At 62.5% G+C, this 22,253-nt stretch overlaps 1 protein-coding gene and 1 long non-coding RNA gene across 4 annotated transcripts in view; both read right to left on the reverse strand.

Annotated features, from left to right (window-relative positions):
* Positions 1–6,393: 6,393 nt before the first annotated feature.
* PEMT (phosphatidylethanolamine N-methyltransferase) overlaps positions 6,394–22,253 on the reverse strand; it is a 57,368-nt gene continuing 41,508 nt past the window's right edge. For all 3 annotated transcript variants that reach the window (XM_037808602.1, XM_037808603.1, XM_037808600.1), the window contains exons 3-7: positions 15,881–15,996; positions 10,652–10,797; positions 9,163–9,274; positions 7,022–7,096; positions 6,394–6,619 (exon numbers count right to left, since the gene is read on the reverse strand). In XM_037808602.1, coding sequence (XP_037664530.1) covers positions 6,562–6,619; positions 7,022–7,096; positions 9,163–9,274; positions 10,652–10,797; positions 15,881–15,996 — 507 coding nt within the window. In that variant the 3' untranslated portion in view covers positions 6,394–6,561. The remainder of the gene's footprint in view (positions 6,620–7,021; positions 7,097–9,162; positions 9,275–10,651; positions 10,798–15,880; positions 15,997–22,253) is intronic.
* On the reverse strand, positions 11,629–14,867 carry LOC119513415. The gene is made up of 3 exons (XR_005212628.1): positions 13,729–14,867; positions 13,299–13,571; positions 11,629–13,164 (listed from the first exon to the last, which is right to left on the reverse strand). It is a non-coding gene; the product is annotated as an uncharacterized LOC119513415 (long non-coding RNA).

A 22,253-nucleotide genomic window follows, 5' to 3' on the forward strand; every position in this document is an offset into this window, starting at 1 on the left:
TTCCCAGAACGTCCTTCCTCCGCCTCACTTCTCCCCGCCTGGGTGTTGCTGTTAACGAAAGGCAAGACTGTTCCAGGGCTCCGGGCTTGAGTCTTGGTGTAATTTATGCAGGAATATGTGACAGGGATCTGGAGCTGGCCCCAGTGTCCCCCACTCCACCCCTGCCCTGCTCCCCTCCCGTCTGGGTTTGCAGCCCGGGGGGTGCCCCTGAACAGGGGTGCAGGGTGCTCACTGCAGAGGGGCCCACCGGGGGAGCAGTGGGGGCGATGCGCCGTCCGGGCACAGGCTGCATCACCCCCGGGCAAGGGGCCCCCTCTTCTGCCTCCCACCAAGGCCCTGTGGGGGGCAGTGAGTTACAATGGCTCCCACGTGTCACCGCTGGCCGGGGCCGGGAGGAAGTTCCCCCACCGTCCCGGTCCTCCAGGTCCACGTCTTTGGATGAGGGCAGAGGGCCCCAGGGTGGCGGCTCGGTGGGCACAGAGCTCCCCTCCCCTGTGCCGCTCCCTGTTGCTGCGGCTGGGAAGGAGCAGGGCAGGTCCTGGGCTCCCAGCCCGATGCCCCCTGGCCCGTCCGAGGCCCGTCGCCCTGCTCCGGGACACCAGGTTCTGAAGGTCGTCCAAGGAAGCCGTGTTTGTTCGCCACCGCCCACGTCGCCCCATCTGAGTGACCCCAGGCGCCTGCTGGGCCGTGTCCCCTGCTCCAGGCCCGTGGGACCACAGCCCCCCGGAAAGCAGGCAGAGCCCACACGTGTTAGCGGAGCCGCCTCGTTCTCACGGCTGTTTTCTCTTTTGCTTTTTTCCCCTTAGCCTCTCTCTCTCTCTCTGTTGCAGAAGTGCTCACATTTTGCAAATTCAAGCAAAGTCAGAAAGGGGCAGAGGGAAAGGAACACAGAAGCCCCCCTCCTGCCTGCTGCCCACTCCCAGGAGGTTCTCCCCAGGGTTTCCCTTGGGTGCCTCCCAGCTGCACCAGGTGGGGAGCTGGCTCCCTAGGCGGCTGAGACCCCCATGCAGTCAAGCACCTCCCCAGTGCAGCCGCCCACCCGTGCAGCCGCCCCCTCATCCTGGCCGGACTGGAGCAGCCGGGGGGTGGCTCGAGGCCTGTATTTCAATTTGTGATTCTTACGTTCGTTCCGCAGAGCAGGGGCATCGCGCAGTCAAACCTGACCGTGAGCTTCGCCACCCGGCCCTGCCTCGTGGCCCGGCCACTGCCCACCCCTGGACCTCACACTGGGCAGGGGGGAGACACGCACCCCCCTCTCCCGCCGGCCACGGCTTCGTGCCTGTCATCCAGGTTGATGGTGGTTATTGGGCACTGGGGGTACAAGGCGCTGACGAGGTTGCAGTCCCGCTGCAGATGTGACGTCCTGCAGCGCAGCGGCTTCTCTGCTCAGGACGGGGGGGGGCCTTTCACCTGCCTGCTGGCCAAGAGCAGTTTGGAAGGTGCTGGAAAGCCAGGCTTCGAGGCGCGTGCCCCCAGCAGGGCTTGGCCGAGCCAGGGTCTCAGTCGGCTCCCAGGAGCAGGCACCCGGCTGCTTCTGATCGCCCCTCCGCTGGCCCCGTGGGCCTAACTAGCACTGCCTGAGCACCTGCTGTATACACAGGCACGTAAGACAGCACCTGCTGTGTGCACAGGCGTGTGCGAGAGTGCCTGCTGTATACACAGGCCAATATGAGAGCACCTGCTGTGTGCACGGGCAGGTACAACAGCTGTTTTACACCTGAGGCTGCCCCACGGTGGAGTGTGGGAGAGGCCACGCCTGAGTCCTTGGGGGCTGGGGGCCAGGGGAGGGGCGGCCCCATCTGCAGGGCCCTGGGGTTTACCTCGGCCAACATGGCCGACTTCTCGTGGGGACATGAGGCCCACGCAGTCGGGAGAGAGATGTCAGCAGTAGGGAGAGCACCGGGCGTCGGGCCTGAGGGGTGTGGAGAGGGGCTCAGGGCCAGGCCCAGGCTTCCCTGCCTCCCCCAGGGAGCCCTCCCTGACTGCTCCTCTGACTCCTCTTGGCCTTGGAGGGTAGAGGGAGGAGTCACGGACTTGGGGGCAGACGGAGCTGGGTCTCGGTCCCTAGGCTGCCCCCGCCCAAGCCTTGGTCCTCTGCCACCACGTGGGGTGACAGCACCAGTGGGGGACGTCCGGGTTGCCCACGGGGGCCTGCCCCTGCTCGTCCTCCTCAGGCAGAAGTATCGTGGTCACACTGGAGCACACGGCAGCCCACTCGTGCCCTGACGCAGCCCCGTCCCCAGCCTGGTGGCCCACGGCAGCCTTCGGGGCTTGGCACTTTCATCCAGAGAAGAGTCCCTCGGGGGCCAAGGCCCCTCCAGCTCCCCAGGGGTGACTCACGGTGGGAACTTGGGCACGGGGCGGGCAGGGCAGAGGTGACGGCCCCTGGTCACCCCACAAGGACGCCCGACGCCAAGGCCGGCTCAGTGGGGCTGGACCATGTTAGGGCCTTGGGACACCACGAGGGCCACCGTCCTGCTCCCTGCAAGTGCCAGCGGGCCCCCCACTGCCGCCACCTCTCACCGCCCAGCCCCCAGCGCGGGCTGCCCCCGAGCTCCCGCCATGCCCCTCCCTCAGCCTGGCCCAGGCCCGGCTCCTCCTCGTCACCTGGTGGAAGGGTCACCTCCTGGGAGCAGCCTCCCCGGCCACCCCACCCCGACCGTCATCCACATCACCCGCAACATTTTTGCCGTAATATTTATCCCTCTCTGATTGTTTTCTGGTTAGTTCTACTCAAACTGCCAAGATTTTTTTTCTTAACGTGTTCGAGGTATTATGTTGAATCCTATGAAATTGCTGTTTTTACACGGTGACCCCGGTCGAGCGTTGGCCATTTCACGTGGCCCGAGCCGGCGCAGCGCAGCGACAGGGAGAGCCAAAGGCCCAAGTTCTCGGCTCGGAGGCGGCTGCCAAGCACCCGTCTCCCAGCTCCACGACCCCCGGGCCCGCCCGGCCGTTTCCCACCCCAGCCCCAGCCGAGCCGCCTTCTGTCGCAAGGCTGAGTTTTGTCTCTTCTTGAATTTTCCACCTTTCGCGTCTGGTTTCTCCCGTCTGTGAGTCTGTCCAAGCCACTGTTCTTTTCCGTGGCTGCAGAGCATCCCGTGGTCTGATTTTCCGTTCATTTGGCCGTTCTCCTGTGGCCGCTCGGGTGGCTTCTGGCTTGGGGCTGCCAGGAATCGCGCTGTCCTGGGCTTCTGGTCCGTGTCCTCGGGGGCCTGGGAGGCCCAAAGGGGCCAGGACTACCCTGGGCTTTCCTCAGCACCCCGACTGAGGAAACACACCCCTCAGCCCCCAAGAGACCACCCAAGCCTCCCCGAGGGGAAGGCGCGTGCACACAGCCGCTGACTTTTTAAAAATTATCACGAAGACGGGGTGTCACGCAATGCAGCCGCAGCGGAAAGCAGCCTGGCGGCTCCTCAAAGGGCCAAACAGAGCCGCCCCAGGACCCAGCAACTCTGCTCCGAGGCCTATGCCCAAGAGAACCCAAACACAGTTCTGCACAACAATTTCTACACCATTCGTACAACGGACTGTGACTTGGGGTAAAAAGCAGCGATGCGCTGGGACGTGCCCCAGCAGGACAAACCCCGACGCCACGTGGCATGAAATAAGCCCGACACAAAAGGACGCTGTCCGGTGCCTTCTCTTGCCAGAAATCCTTAGAATAAGCAAATGCCCAGAGACAGCGCAGAGCAGGGCCCAGGGCGGGCGGCGGGGCCCGGGGACATGGAGCCACGTGAGCACGAGTCTGGGTTTGGGACGATGAAAATAGTCTGGAAGTGGGTGGCGGGGAAGCTCCCCGGTCTCGTCCGTGTATTTACTGTCAAAGGACTGTCCACTTAAAACGGTTAAGATGATTTTATGTTCTGCATATTTTACCACAATTAAAAAAACCCCAAAACTAAGGTTTAAGTAAGTCAAACATAAAAGGACAAACGCTGTGTGATTGCACTTACGTGAAATACCCTGAATATGCTAATCACAGAGCAGATACAGATTTCCAGGACCCGGGGGTGGCGGTGGCGGTGGGGGGCGATGGCTTGGTGGGGCCCGTTTCTGTTTGGGGGGACGGACGGAGGTGACGGGAGCACGACACTGTGAAGGGGACGCCGGAACTGTACGCTGGGAGATGGTTCAACTGGGGAGTGTTTGTGTTGCACAAACGTTCCGCAATAACAGTTTTTAAAAGAGAAAAGAAAATCGTGTACACGAGCGTTCGTGGGGCGTTGCTCCCGAGAGCCGAAAGCAGCAACGACCCAGGTGCCCGTGGGCAGATGAAGGGGTGCACGGTGTCCATGTGGGAATCGTGGTCGGCCACGCTGCGGCGCGGGGAACCTCAGAGCCGTCCTGGGTGGCCGAGGCCAGCACGGAACGTGAGGTGCCGTCACGCGGACCCTGGGACGGGCAGCAGTTAGAGGCGGAGAGCCCAGGAGTGGCCACTTGGAGGTCCCTGCTGCTCTTGGGGTACACCCCCAGCCACACGCCGGGGTGCCCCTCTGCCCTGCCCATCACCTCGTGACACCTGACACCCCGAATCTTGCTGCCCCCGAGGGAGGAGCTCACCAGGCCGGGCCCCCCGTGGTGACGAGTCGCTGTGCTCTGCGAGGGTGGGGTCCCCCGAGACGGGGAGCCCAGGAGGTGGCACCCGGGAACCCCTTGTTCCTTGCTGAGCCCTCTTTGCAGAAGGACTTGGTAGCTGTCGACCGAGTGGACGGACAGACGGAAAGGGGTGTGGAGGTGAGGGGACGCCGCGGGGACAGAGGGGCCTGCAGGGGTCGGAAGTTCTCTGCAGCACAGACGGGGGGCTGGGGGCGGCCGCGGGACCGGACGTGGCCCTGGGACGGTGAACCGGGGCCTCGGCTCCCCGCCTAAGGGGTTGGGACCCCGTCCCGAGGACAGTGGGGAGCTGTGGGGGTCACGGCCTGAGAGCAGCTTGGCAGCGGCAGTGGGGGTGCGGGTCGGAGGATGAGGTGGGTGGGACGGGGTGGGTGGGAGCAAACGTGGGGGCCTCCCCTCCTACCTGCCGGGGAAGGAGGGGTCCCCCGGGCACCGAGCTGGGTGGGTTGCCCGGGGAACACAGGCTTCCCGCCAGCGCAGCGCAGCCCCCCGAGAAGCGGTGCCTAAAAATAAAGCCAGGCCCGGCAGGCACGCCAACAGTGGGGTCCAGGCCAGGGGACTGGGTCCTCTCCTCGGGCCCCCGCAGAGCACCCTCGTGGGGAGGTGAGGCCGGGAAGGCTGGAGAAGGGGCTCACCCGCGAGTGGACAGCCCAGTAAGGGCACGAGCGCGTCCCAGGCCCCAGCCCCGAGACCTCGCTGGTGCAGCCCCGGGTGCCCCCTCCTGCACAGCCCTGCCGAAGCGCCTGCCCCCAGGTGACGGCCCAGGCCTGGGGGCTCCTGGGTCCTGGCACCGGCCTCTGGGCCCTGGGAGGTGAGCTGCAGGCCCCCCTGGGGGACAAGAGCAGAGGGCTGGGGTCGGGGCAGCCAGCGTCCACGTACCCCGAGGCACTTTGCAAACCATCCAGGCCCACCTCGGGAGCCGGAGCCGGTTGAAACCCCCCACAGCGAGGGGGGCCAGGGGCAGGTGGGGGTCCCTGTGAGGCCAGTCCCAGGTCCCTGACCAGGGGCCTGTGGACCCAACAGACCCCGAGGCACTGGGTGGGATCTCTGGCCCCCTGGTATGGTCACCACAAACCTGCTGAGCCCACGAGCCCCCAACAGCAGCTGCTGGAGAGCCTGGGGCCCTGAGGCCGTGCAGAGGGGGAAACTGAGGCCCATGGAGGACAGGGTCCTGCCCCAGGTCACCGGCCAGCTGGCGCCGGGGCCAGGTTGTCACCCACACAGGCCAGGGAGGGTGCAGCCCCCGCGGCCCCCAACTCCAGGCCTCCGTCCCCCCCAGGCCCTCTCCATCCAGCAGCACCAGAGCCCCTGAGGCCCCTGAGGCCCCCCGAGATGGCACAGGCATCCGTCCTGTCCTGGCCACTGGCTGCGTGTGAGGAAGAGGCCGTTGGGGAGCGGTGGGAGCTCCCCGAAGAAGGGGTCTCGGCCCCCCAAGTGGGCGGGGCAGCCAAGGGAGCGCGTGGCCTGAGACGGTGCCCTTCCCGGCCCCGGGGGCTGACAAGGCTGCGCCCCAGAGTCGGGCGCTGGGTCTCGGGACGCTGGGCAGGGGTGACGGCTGCTGAGGAAGCCACTGAGCGTTTTTGGGTGTCCCGGCAAAATGTGGGCAGGGTGACGGCCGCCTCTCAGGACCGTGGGGGTCAGGAGGGGAGGGGATGGCCACAGCACCCCCATATTCTCCCCCCTCCCCCCCTCCTTCCTCTCCTTCCCCCCACTCCCCTCTGGGACCCCCAAGCCTGCTCCTTCCCCAAATGGACACACAGAGACCCAGAGGGGATGTTGGGGTGTGGGCGCCTTTATTGGTGAGTCTGAAGGTGGCGGGGGGGCGGCGGGCAGGGTGGGGCCCAGTGGTCACCCGGCAGCCTGGCCAGGGCCCCACGGCCGCAGCTTCCCGGACACTGGCAAGGCCCACAGGGTGCCAGAACCCCCGGCTGCGGACAGGCCTGGTCAGCTCCTCCGGCGGGCCCTGGCGGCCTTCTGCCGGTAGATCTCGGCGGTGAAGGGTCTGCGGGAGAGGGGAGGTTTCCACAGGGAGGTGGCGGGAGACACCCCAGCAGGGAGCAGGGGCCAGGGACCCCCACCCACCTCCAGGGACCACTGGGGCAGCCCAGCGTCGGTGCCTCCTGAGGGCAGAGAGCAGGTGGGGGCCGGAGATCCTGGGGCAGGGGCTGCCTGAAGGTGGGCAGCAGGGAGCGGGGGCCCGGCTGCCCCTCGGGGTGACCGGGGCCTGCCCCTGCTGCTCTCCAAGCTTCCCGCCCTGCTGTGACCAGACTCCGGGGACGGCCCAATGGGGAGAGGCCAGGCTGAGGGGCAGCAGCCGGCCATGCCCCCCTCGCAGTCCATGTGTCCTCGTCCTGCCCCCCCATCCCGATGGCCCCCCCACCCGCCCCGGCTGGCGCCTACTCACTCCTCGAACTGGAGGGCGACCACGTAGGCCAGGGCCACAACGGCGGTCAGCAGCAGCCCGGTGGGGCTAGCGTGCCTGTGGAGACAGGGTCCGGCCAGTCAGTGGGGACACTCCAGGTGGCCCAGGGCGCCAGCGGTGTCATTGCCCCTGCTGGAGGCACGGCCCACTGGGTGGGAGGCGCTCAGGGGGTGCAGCTCCTGTGGGCTGGCCAGCCTCTCGGGTTCCTGCAGGCTGCCTGGTACCGGTCTTCTCGCACACCTCCCATTTGATGTCCTGACAGGCTGGGGCACCCTCGGGACTTGGGTGTCTCCTGCCCCTGTCTCTTGGGACCCAGCAGGCTTTGGGCATGTCTGTGGGGTGAATCACGGAGGACGGAAAGACTGCCTGTGGACCTGTGGTCTCAGAAAGCCCCAGTGCTGTGTCTGCTCTTTTCTGCTCAAGGGGACATGCGGTGACAGTGCTCTCAGGTGTTGGCAAAAGACTTCTCTAGGAAGGGGTGCAGGGTGTCTGAAGCCGGGGCGGCCTCTCGCCGAGCTCTGGGGAGGAGGGGGCCCCCGTGCTCTGGGCTGGGGCTCTGTTTCTGACTCCCCCTGCTCCCTGGCGCTCCCGGCAGCACCCAGCGCCCCTCGCAGGGACCCGGGGCCGGGCGGGCGCCTCGCAGGCTCTCGGCCGTGACCAGCGTCTGACCCCGCCGTGCTCACGAGGGTGACGGCCCATGTGCCCGCTGCTTCCAGAAATAGCGGCTGCCGTGCCGCCCTGGTGCCGAGTCGCCGCTGATGTCACCGGCCCCCGCGGGGAGCTGGGGGGCTGCGTCCCGGACAGCCGACCACTGGGGCCACGTTCACCCCCGCAGCCCCCAGCCCCGGGGGCTGAATCCCAGGCAGCTCCTCCCACAGCCCCTCCGCAGGGAGGCCTCGGAAGCCCCTCCGGTTAGGGGGTCTTGAACACGACCCCACGGCATGTTGGGATTGGGGAGGATCCCCCCTCTGCAGATGGGGGGCACAGGCCGGGGGTCCAATGCACGGGGCCTGGCCTGGCTGCTGCAGGGCCTGGGGGCTCCGGGCTGTGCGCCTGGGGAGGGGCGGCTCGCGGGGGCTGGAGGCCCAGCACCCTCCATCCATCTGTCCGTGGGGCCAAGCAGGTGGGAGACAGATGGGCGCCGGGTGGCCTCCCGTCGGCGTCTGCAGCCGGGGTAATGGCGCGTGTCTGATGGGCTCCCGGATGGGGGCTCCGTCCCCGCCGGTCTGTGTCGTGTCCCTGGGAGCCCCGGCCCCCGCCCTCCCACACACTCCTGGGCACCGGCCCAGCCGGACCCTCGAGGGGACCCTGATCTGGGAGGGTGACGGGTAATGGGACCAGCGGCCAAGGGCAGGGGCCAGAATGGGGGTCCCGGAGGAGGGGGTGCCTCGGGGCGGGGGCAGTGGGGGCAGCTCGGTGGGGTGCAGGGAGGCCCCGAGGCCGGGGCTCAGGCTGGGCCTGGAGGCGAGAAGCTCAGCCAGGACCCCGTCTCCCTTTCCAGCCTCTTGACACTCAAACTACAGCCGCCCTGAGTCCGGAGCTTTCCGGTGGTACCAACAGGGTAGTGGGGGGATGGGCAGGGGGCACCTCTCACTGACAAATTCCACCATTAGAGATTCATTCCTTTGGCGTCCTGTACCCTCTGTGGTCTCTGGGGGCAGCTGTAATACCCGGGCTGGTGGGTTTTGAAGGTTAAATAAAAGCAGCAGAACGTTTTGTACAAAAAATTGTGGAAGGAGACCTAACACGGAAAATGGACAAACCCGACCTGCCGCGGGTGTGCGGGGCGCTGCTGTGAAGCCCGGGGCCCCCTGATGACCTGACCCTGGGGAGGCTCAATAGTGGGAGGGGGCGGCTGACCCCGGGGTCCCTCAAGGCCGCCCCAGCCCTACGGTTCTAGCCCCAGGGGCTTTTAGACGGTTTGAAAAACAATCGAAAGAGGACTCTTTCAGATACATGAAAGCTGCGTGGAATTCACCCTCCCGCGTCCAAGGCTGCTTTTTCCTTTTGGTCACAGACCGGAAGCTTCCGAGGAACTTCCGAAAGCCTGAAAGACGCCTGCACGGCTCGGCCTTCCCGGGGGCTCCCCTCCCGGCCCCCGGCCCCCCAGGGCCGGTACTCACACGAGGGCCCAGCCCAGGTAGTTGGCCGTGCTCCCCCAGTACATGGGGTTGTCCAGGACGCTGAACGGGAAGGTGGTCACCCTCTCCTCCTTCAGGATCCCGAAGTAATCGCCTGCGGACGGGGCGGGCACAGGGGGTCACTCGGCCGCCCCGTTACCCAGGACGGTGCCCGGGGTCTGTGGCAGTGCGGGTGCAGCGGGCGACGGCGGCCCTGCCCGGCAGGAGGCCCCTGGCCAGCTGGGGACCTGCGTGTCCTCGGGGACCCTCAGGGCTGCACCATGTGGCCCCGACTCCCCGGCCTCACTCCCTGCTGGGGAGGCTCTGGGTGTTCTGGAAACGTCCGTCCGCGCCCCTCCCTGGAGCTCCCTGCCCTGCAGCGCAGCCCCCTGGCCGCCTCCATGGGCCTCTGGACGCAGCAGCCTCCACGAGCTGCCCACACTCCCCGCAAGGCCAGGCCCTTGGGGCTCCCCACCTCCTCTCGGGGTGTCTGCGGCTCTGCCCACACCTCTTCGGCCTCCTCTGGGTCCCCTGTGGGCAGCCCGCCCTTTCTCCTAGGGCCCCTGGGGACCCACTCTGGGCTCCCTTCTTCCCCCCATCCTCCATCCACAGCAGGCGGCAGGGCTGGGGGCACCCTGGGACTGCAGCGTCACCCCACCCTCCAGGCACACATCACTGCTCCCCAAAGTTTCTCGGTGCCGCCCCCAGCCCTGCTCTCCCCAGAAAGCCCCGTTTGTCCCCCGGGAGGACAACTGCACGTCCTCTGAGGTAAAAACAGGGCGGCCAGCCTGACAGCGGGGTGCCATGGGGGACTCAACCGGGGGCCCAGCCCGGGGGCCCAGTCACCGCTATCCAGGCACGGAGGGCGCAGGGAGCCTGAGGGACCGATGCGGGGGCTTCCAGAAGGTTCCTTCTTCCCAGGAGGCAGGAAGCAGTGGCACAGAAACCCCCTTTGTAGCCGACATGCGGGGGGAGCACGTGTCCACACCCCGGCTGCGTCTCCCATCCGCTTCTCCTGGGAGTGGGGCAGGGGGTCCGGGGGCTGCCGGCTCCAGCCCCCTCTAGCCACCATCCCCACCCCCCAGCCCCGTGCTTCCGGATGAGTCTTCCCGAGGACCGGCTGGGCCACCCCTGCCCTCGCCGCCCCAGGAGGGGCCAACGCCTCGCGCAGCCCCCTTGGGCCCCTGGACCTCGCCCCCCACTGGGTTTTGCCACTGGCCCCACCGCACCCCTGGGCCGCCGTCCCCCGGTTCCCTTGCAGGCGTCCGAAGTCACCAGGGGATGGGCGCCCGGCTGGGATGCCCCGAACCCGCAGGCAGCAGGCACGGGGAGAAGGGGTGCTGCCCCCCACCCTCAGCCCACCCAGAGCTGCGCTGGGGACTGCAGGGCCTCAGGGGCCTTCTGGGTGGGCAGCAGGAGGAGGGACAGAGACCACCCAGCCCGGAGCCCGTGCTGACCACGGGGCGAGGGGCCCGGACCCAGCGGGTCTTACCTAGGAAGGTTCCGGTGAAGCCCAGGGCGAAGGAGCTGCTCAGCACCAGCACGGTGCCCACCCCCAGGAGCGAGAGGCCCGCACGGTGCACCGCGGCGTTGTCTAGGGCCTCCATGCGGGGCTGCCGCAGCATGGCCTGCGTGAAGCTGGGGACACGGGGGCGGGCGTCACTGCAGGGGGGCGGGGGGCCTCCCGTCCCCCTCCTGCCCCTCGCCCCCCGGAGCACCCGGTGTCTGCTGGGGCCAGGCTGGAAGGTGAGGCAGACGCAGGGGCCCAGGCCACCAGAGGAGCCAGAGACCCCGGCCTGGGTGTGAAATGTCCTGGAGTTAGAAACAGGACATTACTTAAGAACATTCCAGAAGCCGCATGTCAGCAGCCCAATTCCACCCAAGGGCTACCCGTTTGCAAACTCCAATCCGTGTAACTGGCGACTCGTACTGCGCAGGAAGCGGGGCTTGGAAATGTCGATGCACGAGTCGGGGCCCACGCAGGACCCTCACGGGGCCTCCCGGGGTCGTGGGCACCCGCTTCCCGGCCAGCTCAGCTCCCTGCAGCCCGCGACTGGCTCTGCTGCTTCGGCTCCATGGGGGGCGGCCCTTTATGTCCCCCCACACCTGGACCTCCCGCCCTGGCTCCCTTGGGGGTGCAGCCACTGAAGGTCTCTCACGAGGCAGTGGGGGCCCGAAGGGGGGTGACAGCGATGGCACATAGTGGACCTCGAGGCTCAGAGGGTGGTGGGCCCGGGTGGGAGGGAGGCCCCAGGCCCTGGGGAGGGGCTCACCCAGAGGGGAGGACGGGTGTGGGCGCCCGGGCAGAAGGGAGCAGCGTCTCCCGGGGGGGCAGCCACCTCGTCCATCCCGGGCTCTGAGCACCCCCTCAGCGCCAGGAGCTGCGGTCAGGACAGCTCACCCCCCACCCACCCACCCATCCGTCCATCCCTCCATCGTCCATCCCCCCCCCCCCCATGCTAAGTGTCACTTTGCCAGGATCTTTCGAGCGGAAGGAACTCGCCGCCTTCATTTAGTCATTCATCCCGCTGGTAAACGTGTGCTGTAAAAGTTATTCTTACGTCAAGCTAAGAACTGCCTCCCCAGAACTTGCCCTCCAACTGGACTTTCGGTCCCGAGGACAGAGACCGTCTGTCCTTCCCCAGGTGCCTCCCGGCCCGTAGCACGTGCTGGCAGACGGGGTGCTCAGAGCAGGTTCACCCCCTCCTGGAGCGGGGCAGGGGGAAGGAAGCAGGTCTGCGGACAAGCCAGCGGCCGGCACACCATGGGCCGAGCCTGGGACGCCCGTCAGACCCGCCACCGGTCACCTGCCCACACCCAGCCCCCCCGACTCTGCCGCCCGTGCGCTTGTGTCTGTGTGTGCACGAGTGTGTGTGCACGTGTGTGCAGCACTGCGTGGTCCTCAGGCTCTCCCAGCCGGTGGCCCCCGCCTCCGCCCACCGTTAGCTCTGGCGCCTGCTCCCCTGCCCGGCCGAGCCCCCACCTCAGCCGCCTGCAAGGGCCCCACGGTGGGGGAGCCAGGGAGGGTTCTGGTGCCGTGAGCCTCTGCTTCCCATCTCCAAAGTGGAGATGGGGACCCCCCGTGACCCCATGTCCCCGTGCACAGTGGCTGCGATGGTCGCAGTGATCCCTTCCTCGGGGGGCTGACACCTGCCACCGCACACGGAGGCCAGCAGAGCCACGAGACGTGACCTGGGCCGGGAAGAAGACGCACGCGGTGCCCACAGGGGCTCGGAGGACGAGCGTGCCAGTGAGGGCCCAGGAGGCCACGGGGCGTGGGGTTTATGCCGAGACCTCATGGAAGACGTTAGCCAGGAGGGTGAGGTGCAGAGATTTCCAGAAAGAAGGCAGCCCTGGCCTGGGGCGGGGAGCCAGCAGGGAGGGGAGAGGAAGGAGCCTCCCACGAGCGGGGCCGGCTCCCGAGGCCTTGGCGGCTGGGGCGGGATGCAGGAGGGTCTTGGGGTCACCTTGGAGGGGGAGCCAGGCCTCAGGTGCAGCCAAACACACAGGGGCTCCAGGCCCAGCCCCAGGCGGCTCAGGAGGAAAAACACCCGGGCGGGCAGGACAACCGGGAGGACGTGGAGAAGACCCCGGGGGACCTTGGTGCCACTCTTGAGCCCAGGCCTCAGCCAGCGTCTCCCTGCCACTGGTGCCCTGTCTGTGGGTCCAGCCCAGGCTCAACGGGTTCCCCTCCCCACACACCCAGGGTCCAAAGCCCCGGGTCGAGCCCCAGCCCTCTCCCTGCCCCGTCCAGCCCACACCCCGCCTGGCCCCGGCTTGGCTGGGTCTGTGGCAGGGGCCTCCCCATGGAGAGCCTCTCCTCCTCAAGCACCTTCTGTGGCTCCCACTCTCCCTCTGTCCCATGCACAGGGCCCAGACGATGGACAGGGCTGGGCAGGCCTTGGTCACTATGAGCTCATGGGTGATGAGTAGAAGATGCCGGAAACTCGAGAGTCCAGCTGGAAAATCCTCCGGAGACCAGCTGGTCCACCTCCTTTTCCATTGCTTTTCCGAGTGGGGAGAAGAAGGTTCAAAGGGGGAGCTCTCCCCCATGTGGTCTGAACCCCGAGTGCCCCCCCATAGGCTGACCCCCCGAACTCCCCCATGCCTCTCTGCCGGGCCCACTCGCTGGGACCCACCCACGGCACACAGGCAGGAGCCCCCTCCCGCGCCCCCTGGCACAGCCGGTGGCGCCTTGTGCCCACGGGGCCTGGTGTATGGAACCCGGCGCCTGCCCAATTAGGGCCGCTGGCCGCGCCGGCTCCGCGTTAGCCCGGAAAGCACGGTCCACTCCGCACGTCAGATGCGGCAGGGATGGGGGCTCCTCGGGCCATGAGCTTGGCGACAGGATGAAGTGATGGGGGCTGATTTCCCTTGGACACGCACGGGGACCGGGATGCGTTTCTCAGGCTCTATTTTTAAAACAAGGCCATCAGCTTTCGGTCACCAGCTGCCCTGAGATCCCAGAAGCCTGGGGTGCAGCGGGCAGGGGCAGCACTGCCTCGAGGACGGGGGACCCCTCAGCACCCTGCCCGGCCCCCACGTCCACAGGCTCCCCGCTCTGCAAACCTCAGCCCCCAAGCCACGCTGCCCGCGAAGTTGGTGTCCACACATTACAACAAATACGTAAGGACTGGAGCAGGCACACGGAGAAGCCCCCATGTCCCCAGGCCTCGGAGGAGTCAGCTCGGCCCCTTGGGCCTCAGCACCAGGGGCCCCCATGGCCGGGGCTGCCCCCACCAGGGCCTGCAGGTCCGACCAGATCACGGCTCTTCCTCTGCCTTCTTGGCCACCTCCAGCCTCCAGCCGAGGACAAGCCTCCCAGCGCCCAGGACAGAGCTTCTAGAAGATGTGGGCACCTGAGGGTCTGATGGAGGGGTCCCTGGAGGAGCCAGGGGTCTATCAGCCGCCGGTGCTGTGGCCGTGCACCTCCCGAGGCTCGGGAACTGTCCGACTGACCCGGCCGAGTGTCCTCGAGCCTTCATGGCAGCCCCCCTACTTGGAAGGAGGCCGGGGCGGGGGGAGCCCCAGCAGGCTCCAGAGAGGGGCTGGGCAGGGGGTGGCCGAGGGGAAGGAGGGTCGACAGCTGCCCGCAAGCACGCAGGTCCGTGCCAGCTGCCTGTCGGGCCTCCGGCTCAGCTCGGGGGCCTCTGTCTGGGTAAGGAGCTGCCCCGGCCACAGGCCGCGCCTCCCCGGCCAGCTCCTGGGTGCAGAGCACCGCGGCCCACTCGCCTCCATGACCACCATCGCCACGGCTGGGCTGGCCTCGTGCCCGTGTCCCGTGTCCTCAGACACCAACGTGTCCACACCCAGCAAGTCCACGGGCTTGGAGGGCAGACTGTGGCTGCCAGGGGCTGGGGGACTGGAGGGGAACTGCCAACGGGGGTGGGGTCTCCTTCTGAGGGTGAGGGAAATGTCTGGAAGCTGAGAGGCGGTGGTTGCACGACGTGAAATGCAGTAAACGCCATTGAATCGTGCATCTCACACAGGTGAAACGGCAGATTTGGTGTCACACGTGCCACAGTGCAGCCAGGAGCGGGCTCGTCTCAGCGTCAAACAAAATGCGGCCGGGGGAGGGTCTGGGTGTGCGGGGCAGCGGGCACGGCACCAATCGCCGTCTCCGATCCCAAGTGTGGGCAGAGACCCTCTCCCAAGGGAAACTGAGGCTCGGCACACCCAGGGCAGGCCCGGCCAGGACAGCTGCGGGTCTGGAGGGAAGAGGGGGGGGAGCCCATCCGTGAGAAGCTGCAGGTGGTATCACCGGTGTCACCACAACATCCCAAACCCACAAGCCCAGAAGCCACTCGATCCTCAGCCGCATCGCCAACGTGGTGCCCCAGGAGCAGATGCCCTGGCGGCCACACTCCCTCCGAGGGTGAGGACGGTGATGGCGGCTGACACTTAGTGCCCTTCTCAGCATTCTGCAAGGAGCGACCCCGGACGCGCACGGTCACGGCCCCATCCTCCAGAGAAGGAAACTGAGGACACCCGCAGTGGCACCACCTGTGCCCCAGCACCCTGCCCGCCCCTCCAGGCAAACCGCCCGGGGCCCTGGATGCGTCCCCGAGGATCTCCCCAGCCCCCCACTCTGCTGCCCCGTGCGGCCTGAGGCCCATCCTGGGTCGCCCCCACCCTGCACAGCCCTGAGCGCCCACTGACAGCCACGGTGTGGACGCGCCCGTGAACCGGGTCCTCTAAGGCCCTATCTAGATGCGGCTGAATGAGGGTGGCCCTCGTCCCGGGGCTCTGGGGCAGGGGAGCCGGGAGCCGGGAAACGGGGAGGGCAGGCTCAGGGAGGGGAGTGGCCACCCGGGAGGCAGCGCGGCGGCCGAGGACCCCCCGGAGGCGGCAAACCTGCCCTGCCCTGGGACCTCTGGCCTCGGAGCTCCCGTTGGCACGGCCGCCCCCACCCCGGGGGGTATTTGCTGCAGCAGCCGGGACCCCCGGGCAGAGGCCTCCTGCCTTGGCACGTCCTGGGCGCAGGGTAGGGGTGGGGGCTCCAGAGCCGTTGGGCGGCTGTGAACGGGCGAGGCCTGGGGACGGCGGGTGCCGTGGCCGCCCCACCCCACATGGCCCACAGGGGAAGGGGGCTCACACACCTCGGGGACCCCCACCACCCCAGCCCCACTCCGCCACAGCTGCCCGGTGGGATCTGACAGTGGACACGGACTCCACGGCGGGTGCGGCCGGGCAGGGGTCCTCCGGGGTCCCCGCGGCTTACCAGTGCGAGCGCAGGGCGTTGAGGAGCAGGATGGCGCCGCCCAGGGTGTAGCAGGCCAGGTAGGGCGAGCCGAAGGCCCTGCTCAGCCGGCGCGTCCTCTGCTCCCATCTGGCCACCTGCGAGGCGGAGAGAGCGGAGGCGACGTCAGAGGCGCTGGTCCGGGCACTGCGGCCCCAGCGCGGAGGAAGGAGCGGGCGCCAAGTCGGGGCGCCGAGGCCGGGCGGGTGCCGTCTCCTGGCTGGGCCCCTCGGATCAGCCCCTCCAGCCCCAGGACGCCAAGGGGCTCACGACCCCCGACCCTCGGGCCTTCCCGGGGCCGCAGGGTCCCACGGACACGGACACGGCCCTGAAAGGCGGCAGAGGCGGGAGGAGGCCCCGCGGGAGCGGCAGGAAGAGCCCCCAGGAGCCCGAGGACGGGACACGCTCGCCCTGTCGGGGCGGAGGGACCCTCGGGGGCAAGCCCGGGACAGCAGCCCAGCCCACCCCAAGCTCTGCTGTCCCCGCGCCCTCCCGGGGGCACGAACGGCCAAACTTTCATGTTTCAGCCACAGAAGCTTTTCATTTATTTTTTCCAAACAAATCATATCTAGAGCCTCCATATCCAGCAGCTAACAGTGGTGGACGGGAACCGACGGCTCTCACGGACACCCCGGCCCCCCACATCCAGGCTCCGGCCCCCGTCTGGGCTCCCACTGCAGCTGTCCCCACAGGCACCGAGGGCACCCGCTGGCTGCATGGGGCGGGGGGGACGCAGGAGGGAGGGAGGAGGGATGATGCAGAGGGCGAATATGCAGCTGGGGACGCTGGGGCAGGGGCTGGGGGTCAGGGCGGCCGGGCTCTAAGTCGGGGTGGCCGGTCCTCTGGGCCCTGGAACCTGAATGCACGCACACACGCACACAGGAAACCGGAGAGCAGGGCTCCACCTGCCTCTGGCTGAACAGCGCTGACCCTGTGGCACGTGGCCCCAGGGTGGAAGGGGCGCGTCCCCGTCCTCCCCCAGCCCCCACGATGTGCGGGTCTGGGGGCCCGTGACCTCCGACCTCCGTCAGGGCCACAGCCGGGCTGTCGGCCTCCAGGCTCATGTCCCACGTGAACCCACCTTTCCCACAGCCATCAGCGGAGCGAGGGGCTGCAGTAGGCCCCGCTGGTGGTCTGGCTCCAGGCCCCCTGTGCCGGTTTGAATGTATTATGTCCCCCAAAACGTTATTATCTTTGATGTAGTCTTGTGTGGGCAGAAGTGTCAGTGTTGATTAGATTGTAATTCTTTGAGTGTTTCCATGGAGATGTGCCCCACCCAACTGTGGGTGATGACTCTGACTGGATAATTTCCATGGAGGTGTGGCCCGCCCACTCAGGCTGGGTCTAAATTAAATCACTGGTGCATATAAATGAGCTGACAAACAGAAGGAACTCAGTGCAGCTGAGAGTGACATTTTGAAGAGGAGCTACAGCCAAGAGGGACACTGAAGAACGCACTGGAACTGAGAGAGGAGCTACAGATGAGAGAGACTTTGAAGACAGCTATTGAAAACAGACTCTTACTCCAGAGAAGCTAAAAGAGGACAAACGCCCCAAGTGCAACTAAGAGTGACATTTTGAGGAACTGCAGCCTAGAGAGGAATGTCCTGGGAGAAAGCCATTTTGAAACCAGAACTTTGGAGCAGACACCAGCCACGTGCCTTCCCAGCTAACAGAGGTTTTCTGGACACCATTGGCCATCCTCCAGTGAAAGTATCCTTTATTGATGGACACTTTATGGCCTTAAGACTATAACTGGGTAACAAAATAAACCCCTTTTATAAAAGCCAATCCATCTCTGGTGTTTTGCATTCCGGCAGCATTAGCAAACTAGACCATGTGCTAACTCCTACCACTTATTACCCAGGGGACTAAAGCAGGGCCTGGGAGGGGACACTGAGAGCCCATGATGAGGCCAGGAAAGCCGACGGGCCGCCTCGTTGGGACCAGACCCTGTTCTGGAGACGTGCCCCTGACTGCCTCTCGGTCTCCTCCTTCTCCCTGAGGTGAGGGCTGCCGAGGGTGGAGCTTTCAAATGCTCCTTTGAAGGGAGTCAGGGGCCCCTTCGCATCCATTAATGATTAACCGTTGGCTAAAAGTCCGGGTGGCTCTCTGGGTTCTGGTGCCGCCACCGGCTCCTCCACTTACCTGTGACGCAGGCTATGTGCCCCCTGCCTTGGTCTCCCCACCTGCAAAGGGGGTAATAACACACACAGCGTTGTGTGAATGCACAAGTGTTCATGAGCGCAGGCTGGGGTGGGGGTTGTTTGCGTTTGGGTGTGGGAAAGTGGGTGGCAGTCGAGAGGCGGGGGCAGGCCTGGCTGTGACGTGGACGGAGAAAGCCCGCGGTGGAAGCGGTGTCCCCGGGGTGATGGGGTGAGGGGCCAGACCCGCTCCCCCACTGGGCACCGGCCCAGGCCGCCGTCCGGCCCGCTCAACGGGCTGTTTCGCAAATCCGGCCCTTTCCCCGCCTGGCCACAAAAGGACGCCACGATGGCTGTGCGTCCCCTGGCCCCTCCTCAGCTCCCCCTCTCCCAGGCCCGGTGGGACACACAGCTGTAAACCGAGGACGGGATTCTCCACCCTGGGGTCAGCTCAGGACACAGTGAGATAAAAAAAGGGGACGTGCACCCCACTGTTGTGTGAGACAAGGGGAGGGGCATTCCCGTGCAGACATTTACTCACATTTTCAAACAGAATCAGTGGAAACCTGAGCCAAAGGCTCACAAGAACCACTGGGGACAGGAGAGGTGAGGGCCGCGGGGGGTCGGAGGGGAGAAGTTTATGAACGTCAGTGATTATGCCAACGTCTGGCACAGGTGAGAGGAGCCCCCAGGAATCACTAAAAGCCCAAAAACCAAAGAAAGGAACCTGTCTCAGCCTACTGGTAAAGTCCCAAGAATTTTTACAAGAGATTTGAAAACATGGTCATCTTTTGACTAAATCTTCCCTGGTGTGGCACAGCCTAGGGACAGAAAGAACCAGAAAGAAATTTTAAGCCTGTTGTTACCAATAAAATAGGCCTCATCTGATTGCTCACAATCCTACAGGCATTGTTGATTTCAAATCGTATAGAAATTACATAATTCTGCTCCTATACCGAGGTGCCAGTCTTCCGACAAGGAGAAAGAGATGCAAAAATCAAGAGGGTGAGCATGAGAATGGAACTGTGACCACAGCGGAAATCTGGCTAAAAAGGTTCACTTTGAGCAACAAAAATGCATACAAGGAGTTGAAGTCTGTCCAATAAATGCGTGCGAGTGCACGCACACACACCATCGATCCCTTTGGAGGCTGCTAGGATACCAGCACGTGATTCTGATGGGTTTTGTTTGTTTTCTCTCTTTCCCAGCAGCCTGTGCACCCACTGAGCTCCCGCTGGCCTGGGGCCCTCCTTGCTTTCCTCTTTATTTCTTCCTTCCCAGAATCCACACACCCACCCCGACTGGCCCTGCTTTTATCCCAGGACCACCCCGAGCCCAAATACACCCCGAGCCCAAATATGCCCCGACTGCAGCTGACAGGTCAGCAGAACCACACAGGGCAGTGAAGGGGCGTTTGCAAACCCTTTAAAACAAAAACAAAAAAAACACTTTGCAAACATCATCCCCATCTCCTGCTTGCCAGTGACCCCTAATCTGCTTTCTATCTCTGCAAATGGCTGTATCTACTCATCTCCTGTAAGTGACATCATACACTTTTTTGCGCTTGTGGGCCTTGCTTATTTCACTGAGCATACTGTTTTCAAGGTTTTTCCATGTTGCAGCCCGTCCCAGAACGTCATCTTTTTCTTATGGCCCAATGGTATTCCATCGCATATGTACCACGTTTTGTTTATCCATTCGCTTGTTGATGGACACGTGGGTTGTTTCCATATTGTGGCAATTGTGAACAGTGCTGCTGTAGTCACTGGTGTACAAGCACCTGTTTGCAACCCTGTCTTCACCATCTAGGGGTGGGATTGCCGGGTCATGTGATAATTCTATAGTTAACTTTTTGAGGAGCCACCATGTTGCTTTGCACAGTGGCTGCACCATTTTACATCCCCACCAACAGTGTACTAAGTTCCAGTTCCTCTGCATCCTCTCCAACATTTGCTATTTTCCATTTTTGCTTTAGTAGCAGCCATCCTAGTGAGGGTGAATTTGGTATCTCATTGCAGGTTTAATCTGCATTTCCCTAACAGCTAATGACATTGAGCATCTTTTCATGTATTTATTGGCCATTTGTATATCTTCTTTGGAGGAATGTCTATTCAAGTCCTCTGCCTTTTTTTTTTTAATTGAGTTGTAGCAGTTCTTTTTACATTCTGGATAGCAAACCCTTATATGATATATGGTCTGAGACTATTTTCTTGCATTCTGTAAGGTTTTCCACTTTCTTGGTAATTCCCTTGGATGCACAGGATTTTAAAATTTCAATGAAATCAAATTTATCTATTGCTTCTTTTGGTGCTGATATTTTTGGTATAATATCTGAGAATCCATTGCCAAACCCCATGTCATGAAGATTTGCCCCTATGCTATCTTCTAAGCACTTTATAGTTTTAGCTCTTGTTTTTAGGTCTTTGATCCATTTTGAACTGATTTTTGTATGTGGTGTGAGGTAGGGGTCTAACTTCCTTCTTTTGCATGTGGATATCAAGTTTTCCCAGCATCATTTGTTGAAGAGACTATTCTTTCCCCACAGCACACACCTTAGCTCCTGTGTGGGTCTCTTTCTGGACTTTTCCAGTCCACTGCTCTATTTGTCTACCTTTGTGCCAGTACCACACTGTTCTGATTACCATCACTTTCTATTACAATTTCAAATTGGGACAATGACTCCTCCAGCCCTGTTCTTGTTTTTCAATATTGTTTAGGCTATTAGCGGCCCCTTGCAGTTCCACTTGAATTTGGGGATTGGTTTTCCCCTTTCTGCAAAAGGGCTGCTGGAATTTTAACAGGGATTGCATTGAATTTGTATATCACTTTGGGTAATATTGGCATATTGACAACGTTAACTCTTCCAATCCATGAACATGGGATGTTTTGCCATTTATTTAATTTCTTTAATTTCTTTCAGCAGCATTTTGTAGTTTTCAGTATAGAAGTCTTCTGTATCCTTAGTTAAATTTGTCCTAGATATTTTATTCTTTTAGATGCTATTGTAAATGGAATTGGTTTTCTTAATTTCCACTGCAGATTGTTCACTGTAGTACATAGACATACAATTGTGTTTTTTGTTTCATTTTTTTTAATTAGAGAAGTTGCAGGTTTACAGAAAAATCACGCATAAAATACCGTTCCCACTCGTCACCTATTTTTAACACCTTGCATTGGTGTGATTATGTTTGTTATAATACATTTGTTCTTTGTGTGTTGATCTTGTCCCCTGCCACTTTGCTGAATTATTTTATTAGCTCTAATATAATAGTTTTACTGTGGATTCCTCTGGATTTTCTATATAAGATCATGTCTGCAAAGAGAGGTCGTTTTATTTCTTCCATTACAGTTTTGATTCCTTTTATTTCTTTTTCTTGCCTAATTGCTCCGGCAAGAGCTTCTCGTACCATCTTGAACAGTAGGTGACAGCAGGTGCCCTTGTCTCGTTCCTGATCTGAGGAGGAAGTTTTTGGTCTCTCACCGTTTTTTCATAAATGGCCTTTACTATGTTGAGAAAATTTCCTTCTATTCCTACTTCTCTGAGTGTTTTTGTTTGTTTGTTTGTTTCAAGGAATGATGCTTGGTTTTGCTGAATGACTTTTCAGCATCTACTGGGATAACCATGTTGTTTTTCCCTTCATTCTATTCATGTAGTGTCTTAACAGACTGATTTTTTCCCATGTTGAACCACCCCAGCCTTCCTGGGATGAACCCCACTTGGTCACGGTGTGTAATCTTTTTAATACACCTTTGGGATCAGTTTGCTAGTGTTTTTTTTTTAAGGATTTTGTATCTATGTTCATAAGGGAAATTGGTCGATAATTCCCTTTTCTTGTGATGTTTTTACCAGGCTTTGGTATCAGAGTAATGCCGGCCTCGTAGAATGAATTAGAAAGTGGTCCCTCTTGAATTCTTTGGAAGAGATTGAGAAGGGTTGGTATTAATTCTTCTGTAAATGTTTGGTAGAATTCCCCGATGAAGTCTTCTGGTCCTGGACTTATCTTTGGTGGAAGGTTTTGATTACCAATTTAATCTCTGTACTTGTTCTAGGTTGTTGAGTGTTCCGGTTTGCTAATGCTGCCGGGATGCAAAATACCAGAGATGGATTGGCTTTTATAAAGGGGGTTTATTCGGTTACACAGTTACAGTCTTAGGGCCATAAAGTATCCAAGGTAACACATCAGCAATCGGGTGCCTTCACCAGAGGATGG

This window comes from Choloepus didactylus, chromosome 18, assembly GCF_015220235.1.
Source record: "Choloepus didactylus isolate mChoDid1 chromosome 18, mChoDid1.pri, whole genome shotgun sequence".
Lineage (NCBI taxonomy): Eukaryota > Metazoa > Chordata > Mammalia > Pilosa > Megalonychidae > Choloepus > Choloepus didactylus.